The 9,444-nt window shown below is 40.5% G+C and overlaps 1 protein-coding gene across 1 annotated transcript; it reads right to left on the bottom strand.

The window, feature by feature from the left end:
- Positions 1 to 4,046: 4,046 nt before the first annotated feature.
- CLEC3A (C-type lectin domain family 3 member A) lies at positions 4,047 to 8,737 on the bottom strand. The gene is made up of 3 exons (XM_057380394.1): positions 8,573 to 8,737; positions 7,485 to 7,565; positions 4,047 to 4,854 (listed from the first exon to the last, which is right to left on the bottom strand). Exons 1-3 carry the CDS (start codon positions 8,685 to 8,687, stop codon positions 4,463 to 4,465), a joined length of 588 nt encoding a protein of 195 aa, XP_057236377.1. The 5' UTR covers positions 8,688 to 8,737; the 3' UTR covers positions 4,047 to 4,462.
- Positions 8,738 to 9,444: the final 707 nt, after the last annotated feature.

The following is a 9,444-nucleotide window of genomic DNA, read 5'->3' as shown; positions in this document are numbered from 1 at the left end:
GGCACTGCCCGAGGTGGGGGGTGAATCTGGATTTGGGGGTTTTTCCTGGATTTGGGCAATTCAGCCAAGGTCTAAGGGTTATTTCAAGTTTGGGGTTGCTGCTGGGTTGGAAGCTATTAAAAGCAGGATCTGCCCCAGTGCAAGCAAACCCTGCTTGTCTGAGAGCATTTTCTGTTTGCCATCTGCTTTCAAGACTGCAGCTTGCAGGTGGGCAGGAGTGTCACAACASCTTCAGCTGTGTGTTCACTTTGTCTTTACTACCCACTGACAGTAAAAACCCCTCCAAAGTCTCAGGCTGCAGCAGTCCAGAGACAAAATCAGGTAATACAGCATGGGGTGTGCCTGTCAACTCCACACTATCCTGGATAATTTTCTTCACTGCTGCGAAGAAGAGCAGTATTTCTGATAAATTCTACAAAAGTATTTTAGTGGAGTTTTTGTTTTTTTCCACAGCCTGGCAGCTGTACTATGACATGGAAAAACAAGACTAATAAGTCAGAGAAGTTAGTGCTGTATGGACTACAGTAAACTTATTTTTTAAATACTCAGAAGATTCTTGACCTGRTTCTGATTTTGCTTAAACTGTTGACAATTGACATAGGAACATTTCACTTGTGAGGGATTTCAATCCACCTATTTTAAAATAACTGAAGTGTGTAATGCATTTGCATAAAGAAGTATCTTAAGTCATTCTCCACCCCTTCTTGTTAACTTTTGGCTCACTGTACACTGTTTATCTGTTGAACTTGCTTTTGTTTCCATYTCTCTCTGAATCTCTGTCATTCCACTGAAGCACATCACATCTGGTTTGCAGTCATAACTTTGTTTCCTTGATAGGACTGTGGGAAWTCTTCCCCTGTGCATGTTACAGTGGACTATTTTACAGATCTTCAGCTAACTTTTGTTCTRCCTGAAAACCAGTTTGAATTCATTAAGAGGCTCCCATTACATTAACTTACATTCCTGATATCTACTGATCCTGTAATTCAGTTATGAAAAAAAGCAGTCACAGTTGCCTAATCTGCTAACTTAATTTTAAGATGATCTAATAAGAAAAAAAAGCATTTATGGAAGTGCAAATTAATGGCTGCATTGGATTTCATTTCAACTGGTACATAATGACCTGGAAATAACAGAGAAAAAGGTTTCCAATGACTAGAAGATCATGTTGGCACCAAGTAGCTGGATTCTTAAAAGGGCTCAATTATTGAGTGTTGAACACTGTTGGACCTCGGGTCTGAATGTACTCCTTAAAACYTGGTCATGAGTTCCCTTGAAAGTCTTGCTTTTACTGCACAAGATGTTTGATTTAAGGTGTTGACCTTTCCTTACTGAATGAGAATATATATATGTATTCTGTGGGTTTGAAAAGGGACCGAAGGGAGAATTACTCCCAAAAATAGTCTGTGCTTGTGCAGCCTTTAAAATGAAAAATAGATCTTTTAAGAGTAATGGTTAACAATGTGCCCTCATTACTCATTTTAAAATTGCTTTTCTTGGCACAAACATTTSTGTGCTGGACCCCCTATTTCATAGCTGGAGAGAATCCAGCATTTTAACWCATTGATCAAACTCATAAAACTCTTCACAATTTTTCTGTCTTTGGTGGTAACAAGAAACTTCCAAAATATGTTAAAAATCTCAAAGCACACACTTATGTAGCCCTAAGCTGCACACTATCCTCTAATGGGGATCCTCTGCTACAAATACCCAACAAGCAGTTGGAATACTCAAATGCAGCACATAAGAGTGCTAAAAAGCAGATCTCAGCACTTTCAGTTAGAAAGATCATATTCCTGAATGTTTTTCACATGAATCATTAACTCCCAACTTCAAGTGTCATCCCTTTGGGAGCAGAGTTGGTAGGGCACTATTTAATTTTTCCTCAAWAAGTCAGCTTTATCTTAATCTTATGAAGAATGAGGAACCAGCCCTGTTTCCTGACTCAAGAGGGGAGCAGAGATGACTGTGTGGTGTAAATACTCTGCCGAGCAGGAAGGTGAGAAGAAGCAGAGGTAAAAAAGCAGGGATTCTTAATTGCAGCAAAGTTTACTGCATAATGACAAAAAGRAAGAATTAAAATCACCTTTTAATACTACCTGGTTGACATGGAAGGTAAGGGAGACTTGTAATCAGTTTTCTCTGGTTTTTTTTTTTTTTTGGACTGACCACAAAACCAGACAACCCATTCTTCACCCAGCTCTACTAATGAGTTTCTTTGTCAGAGTTTTTTGTACCCTGCATAATGAAGAACATCTGTATCTCGACTGAAACCTGACATTTCCCTGCCTATTCACCAAAGGCCTTTTTCTCTTCTTTCAATGCAATGCTGCTAACGCAAAGCCTGGGAAAGAAAACTGGYGGAGTCTCCAGAACATTCTATTCTGGTCACCTTCCCTCAAAATTTCAGTAGAATTACCCAATTCATATGGTAATCATTTCCTTCTAATCACTGTTTCCTATGTAACCTTGTTTATGCACTCTTACTTGTTCCTGTTTGCCAAGAAAGCCAAATGAGACTATTGGGGGCATCTGTCTTTCACAACACTGAGAACAGATTAATCATGCTGACAGCATGCTAACAAAAGGATGGTTTTCATTAATTAACAGTTATAAATAATTTGTCAAAGGTTACAGAGTGCTTAATGTATTGCTTAGTAAATAGTTGTTACAGGACCAGCCAACCAATAAATGGCTTATAACTAGAAAAGCTCTTGTGTTGTGCTTAGAGTACTTCTCAACCTTTCTGAAAACCCAGGGCCACCTACKATCCTGAACAAAATGCTGACTGCCTAGTCTTGTGGATATGGAATATTTTGTGTATCAATCACTATCATAATGTATTTCATATGAGTTTATTATATTTTTATTTTTCRTATTAATATATATATATTTGGTTTGCCTTGTTTGTTTGGTCATGTGCATAGGATTGATTTTTTTTTAAAGGGGAGAGAGCATTTTGCAGCTTTCTTTGTGGTATCTGGCAAACCATCAGAGTTCAGGTTGAGATGTAGTGATCTGTGGTAGGCACTGTTCAGGTATGGTGCTATTAAGGCCTTTTTGCTTCTCTGTTTCAACTCACGAGTAAATGAGAGAATTCAGAATCAGGCCTATTTTATAAATACATTAAGTGTTGGAAAATGAACTTAGTTACAACACACAACAGTGATTCCTTGAGTAATTTGATCTCAAACAGCTTTTGGGCAAGTGGGGAACCACATTTGATCCTGTGGCCTGTAAGTACAATAATAAAAATAAARAGCTCTTTTTGAATCCTCAAGAAAAATCCTAAGAAAGAATGGCCCTCACCCAAATAAGCTGTCAAAAATACTGCAACAATTATGTACCAGTAATTGCAAATTTATTGCATCATTGAAAAAAGTCTTGCACATTTGAAAGATAAGGAAAAGGAAATATTCTCCAAGAAGCAATATATTTAAATATTTAAATGAAATTCCCATACACAAGAGAGAAGCTGTATTTATGACACAAAGGCAAAACACTGTTGTGATGTCCAGAACAGCAAAAAGCAGCCAGCGTGTTTTACTCCATTTTCAAATGTGAGGTGTTACACTGGGAACATTTGCATGAGGTGGTCTGGCCCCACTCCTCTGTCCCACGGGGGTGTGTGGCCCTTCCCATGGGAGAGGTGAGGGAATGAGAATGCTGTGCCAGAAAGGGGCTCCTCTGTGCCTCAYGGGGCTTTGGAGAGGGGCTGAGAATGGCAGAGCCTCTCTGAGCCTGCACAACACGAGGCTTAGCCAGGCTTCACACGGCAGAGTGGGATCTAATCCCAGGCTGGTTTCTGCTGTGGGAATGTTCCAAATGGCATCTAATATTTAACCATAATTGAGACATTTAGAAKCAAACATGTCTAGACTAACCGATGTTTTAAAACAGCTACTCCCCATTTTTCTAGCAGTGCATCACTGTGAACTGCATGAAGTTAAATAATCAACATCAGATTTTCCTGTCTCGTTTAGCATTCTTAACCCATAGGTAAAGTTTTGGCCACAAATCCAGCCCATTAAACTCTGTAAAGGATAATGGCTGTTTTTCGCAGGAGCTCACGTAATCTCAAAGCCCCTCTTAAACTCCAGAGCTGAGAGGATCCCTGCACCTCATTGGAAAGGGTTACCATGCAGCAATATTTTGTAATTAAAGTACAGAAATAGGAGGTGACATCCAGCAACCCAAACATCAGGCTGAAATAATATGCTAAAATATGATACGATGTAGGTCACAACATAATATATATCCCTGTACATAATGAGCGTAGTCACTAAACATTTTTAGCATCYGAATAGAAAATAAATTAACAAAGAAAACTTGTTTCAGGAAAGAGTGAGTTCAATGCAGGAGAGGTATGATTTTAACTCTCCACTCTCTAAGTGGGAGGGGTCATAAAGCAAAACTGTGTATTGATAACCCAGAACACGGCCGTGGTCTTTTGTGTGCGTAATTATGGGATCAGGAATTCACAAATGTATCTCTTGGCAGTGCGGCAGACTTCATCCACCCACCTGCCTTGGGATGACTGAGAAAAGAACACRCAGTTTTGCCTCTTGCCCCCGTTGGGCTGGGCACGGTCCCAGTTGGAGTACTGCAGAGCCATGCCGCTGACATCCACAAACTGCCCCTCGTTCACCATGTCCGTGATGCCCAGCCAGAACTCGGACGCTCGGGGCACGCTTTTCTTGCCGTAATCTCGAAGGATGTTGGTTTCCTCGTTATTCCTGGGGATGGCCAATGTTCCCCCCTTGGATATGCAGTCCTCGTTGGCCTCGTGGAAATGTTTGGTGCCTTCTGACATGAGGTAGCACTTCTTATGGGCCTTGGTCCCACGAAGGCACACTGTGAACAGACACGAGTTTGCATGTTCAGTGCAAGTGTGGCCTTCAGCTTCCAGTAATGGTTCCTCAAATGATGATTTCCCAAAGGGATGTGGAAAATCTAGCAAAATCCCTCAGCAAGCAAAAAAACTCTTGACTCCACAGGGTGGGTCTGAAAGTAGGAGAAGGATCAGACTTACCTGCTGGGGCTCCTGTGTGCAGCCAGCACATCAGCGTGCCTCTGGAAACAGACTGCCCAGATATAACCCAGACCTGTTCTCAGTGMATCTTTTATCAAATAATCCTGCTTTCATGCATTTTTAACCTTGTTTCAACAGTCTTGACACTCATGGAATGAGTTGAGGTATGGATGTTTGTGTTACTGGCAGATGTAAGTTGGTCAGCAGGAAATCTCTGGCTTTATAGTGGAGACAGATCTAAATGTTTTACAYCTTGTCTAAGCTCAGTTTCCAGTAAAGGCAGGACAGAAAAGTGCTGTATTAAATATGTCCTGCTGACCAGGAAAATACTGGTTTGAAATTCACAATACTAATCTCTGAGTGATCAATAAAAGTGTAATTCTACCTGCAGAAGGTTGCGTATTCACCTCTCTAGGTGTTAATTTATATTCTTTCCAGCAGTCTCTCCCTTCAAACTCTAAATTCAAATGAGGTAAAGTGACTTAAATCTATAAATGYTTTTTAAAAGTGCACACTTGCTACTGAGCTGGCAGGACAATCTGGACCCAATCTTCTAAACTTTTGAATTTACAAATCTGTTAGCTTTACTTCTGYTAGGGAAGTTTGGTGTAAAGTCCTAATGGAGCAGGAATTGCCTTGCAGAGCTGCTGCAGGAGTTGTTCCAGCCCGAGGTCTGTCGGGGCAAGAGCACAGGAGGGAATCCTTAAACTTTGCCTTCTCTCCTAATGCAGATTTTCAGAAAAACTAATTCTCCCAAGAAAAATAGTGATGGCGGGGGAACCCTCCTTGGTGGAGTGTTTCTTCTGAGCTGAGGAAGGTATCTAAGACCTTGAATAGACTCCTGTGCCAATTATTTTTAGAATCCATGCAGATTATTTCTTCTATTGTTTAAGCTCACCTTGTACTTGTGTGCATCTTCTGTCCTGATGTTTTCTGTAATCTGCTTCTAATTCCTATCATCTGTTCTTGTAAAAAAGTAATTATGTCTCTGATCAACAGGATATAGAAATCAGTTTGGGCCACTTCCTAGGTCTCAGGCTTTTAGTATTYCCAGTTTTTAATGTTCACTGCATTCCTTAGCTGCATTTTCAGAGTCATCATTTTATATTAAGGCTTAATCTTCAAATTTTAACCCTTCCAACTGCTAATGGCCAAAGAGAAGTAATAAATATCTTTATTAAATGTGGAATCCTTTACAAATTTATATTCATTGGAAAGATCAGAGAGACTTTACTTCAGCCATGCTGCAGAAATTGTAAGGACTGGATCTCTTTAGGCAGAAAGTATGTGCTGCACAATGGTGTGTGGTACCATTTCACATTTCAYTCTATGTAGAAAGGAGAGCAAGGAAATTCAAGCAAAAGAAGAAATCAGATTTTTAAGGTGTGTCTTGGAAATGTCCATAAGCTGAAAAAGGAGCTCCTTTTTTCAGTTATCACAAGGACATGAACAAAGTCAGAGCTAAGGGGGTGATAGGTGTCTTTTTGCCAGATTTGGAATCCAGCTGAACAGTGTGGGTTATAAATTTAGAATAAAGCTCAAAATAAGTTTTGAGGATAGAAAGTCTCCCAGCTCTGGTTTCATTTCTAAGCCACTGCATGCTTGSTCTCAAGCTCCTTCTGGAAGCAGCACAAGAATTACTTTTAAACAAGAGTTACTTGTCTAGCTTGGGCTTCCTCTTTTAAGAAACTTCTAAAGCCTTCTTATAAGACATTTGAAATAAAAATAGTTTGTAAAGCTCATAAAGCTCTTTGYAACACAAGACATAAAACTGGATAACCCAGATATTACCATCCCTAAGGAAAATACACTGTTTCATGAGAATGATGTAATTTCCCCAGTAATGTCCTCCTGTACATGTTTAAATGCCAAGTTTTGTGTCAACAGCTGTGAAAAAGCACWACTGTCTAGTAGGTACGAGTGTATTTACCCTTCTTATTTTGTTTGGAAATTTCCATCTGGTTATTTCAATGCTTAAAGAATTCTACACGTTGGTCCAGGATATTTCTGAACTCACAGTGGATACAACTTTGAAGTTTTATGGCAACATTCACATTCAAATATATGTTCATATCAAAGCTGGGCACTTAAATTGTTGACCACTGAAACTCTCAGACCTAGAAATGCTCATTGTGCTGCCTTGGATGATACAAAACTCAGAGCTTGGAGCTGTGTAGGGCAAAGACAAAAATAATTGCTCCAGATTAGCTCCTGGTGAAGAATCACCACTCCTTCCCCAAGTAAACTTTACCTAACTAAGTAAAATTAGTTGAGACCTGATTTTACTTGAATGCTTCCTTCAACACTTGTGTGTCTGGCACAGCTATGGCATGCCATGTTTTTATGGAACTCTATTCCTCAGTCACAAAATCCCATTAAAGAGAGGGATGGGAGTGAAGGAGAGAGGCAGGGACAGCTTTTGGAAGCCACTGACCAGCATTAGCTGCTTTACCTGTCTGGAGTGCTTGTATTTCCTTCAGAGCATTTACTTCTCGCCACAACTTGTCAATCTGAGTCTTCAGGTCATCTTTTTCTTACACAGAAGGAACATACAGAAGTTAACAGATATGCAAACACAAAACATTTTAGAAATTCCATGTTAAAAGCTGTTTCAAAATACCTTAGGCTGCTGCTTTGCTGAGATGTGTTTTGATTATTTTTAAAGATTTGTCCTTAATTATAACATTCCTGTAGGATTCCTGTCTGCTTGCCCTAAGACCCCAAGCTTAAAACCCTAGAGATTCCAAAGGAGAAGCAAGTGCCTACAAGAGTGTGGCTCCAGAGCAACACAATCTTCTTGTACAATGCCTTTATCAAAGCCACAGTTTTTTAATTAACTAAGAGTTCAAATATTTGCCATTCGTGTAGCCTCCATCATACCCGATTTTACTAGAAATGAGTCTTTAAATTAAATACACAGACATTTCTAAAAAACATTCKGTGGGTTTGTTTTCTCTTTGCTCTGTAAACTTTGCTGTGGGWACTGATGCTTTGTCTTTTCCTGCTAATTCTTTGATGTTGACCTGCTAATTAGTTTGACTTGCCATTTCACAGTACTTTTCACACAAGTGGAATAACATTCCACAAAGAGTAGACAGACATTCTGTTAAAATTAGGAAATGGTACAAAAATCTGAACAGCAATCCTTGGAGACTGAATACTTCTCTTGTTTCCCCTATATACATGAATTTCCATTTTTCTGATCTTAGTCAATATAGATACATAACCAGAATTCTCTCTCAGCTGTACCTGTGAGCTCTAAATAATGTTGACACAGGTGAAGAGTTGTAACAGAGCAATGTATTTGCAGCTGTTGTACAGCTCTATTTCCATAATTCATTCTGGCACCTTATTTGTGGCTTTGCTAATGCACAGAAAAGTATTTTAAAGGCAGATTATATATAATGTAGACTCAAATGTCCTTTATAAATTCACATTTGTGTAATGTTAGTTTTTAGTTCATGCAATGCTATTTAAAGCACACAGTAAATTTGCATAGTCCATAAGCTTCTACCCCTCCTCCCAGTTCAGACCCAGTACCTTTCACTCTACGTTTGCTGTGCTTCCTGGCTTTGAATTTGGAAGCCTGGCTGATGGTCTGATCCAGCAGTAGCAAGCTTATGAGTAGCAAAATCCTAAATCCAGTCTGTGCCATGTCTCTTTGAAAGCCCTGAAGGAGGAATTGCAGTGATTGCCTCCAGCAGCCCTGAGAGCAGGTCCCACAGACCCATCTCAGCGGAGACTGCCCCAGCTCAGGTTTATAACGTGTGCTGACAGGCTTGGCTGCACTCCSTGCTTACGAAATGGCTTTAATACTTGAGCTGGCTGCAGCATAAGACACCCCCTTGTTCTCTCAGCCGGCTCAAAGTCCTGTTTCCATTCTGAGTGAGGCTGTACCAGCCCTGCACACTGCCCCGATTGCCTCACTCACAAACGCTGCGTCTCCTGTTCTAACGCTGAAGCCAAAATGTAGGAAAACCAGAGGGATGCTCAGCCTCAAAGAGGGGCAGCCAGGAGATTTCCACAAGTGCCAGAGGCTTCCCCAGCACAGCTCTGTCCCAGGCTGCCTCAGTCATGACAGTGACCATCACCTCACAGCAAAGCAAAACCAGGATGCTGCTCCCTCAATCGATGCAAACACTGCAGCTGCAGACCCACACAGAGGATAAATGCATTAAAATCACATTATGTGAGGGGTGTGTTTATTGTTTTATGAAGAGTGAATAAATGCCTGTTACATATGACTGCATTTCTGGCTGAGAACAGCAATCAGCAGTGTCCAGTCAAGGAAACAAAATGTAATGGTCTCCCAAAGGTTCCCAAGTCCTGACTGCAGGGTCAGAGGAAGAGTAAAACACAAGGTGCTTGAAGCAGAACAGTGTCTCCCTGGGCTCTGGAGAACTCTCTGAGTT

Source organism: Malurus melanocephalus, unplaced genomic scaffold, assembly GCF_030028575.1.
Source record: "Malurus melanocephalus ecotype Western Australia unplaced genomic scaffold, MMel_1.1 scaffold_451, whole genome shotgun sequence".
Lineage (NCBI taxonomy): Eukaryota > Metazoa > Chordata > Aves > Passeriformes > Maluridae > Malurus > Malurus melanocephalus.
The sequence above is the reverse complement of the archived record's forward strand: the minus strand, read 5'-3'. Positions and strand labels throughout refer to the sequence as shown.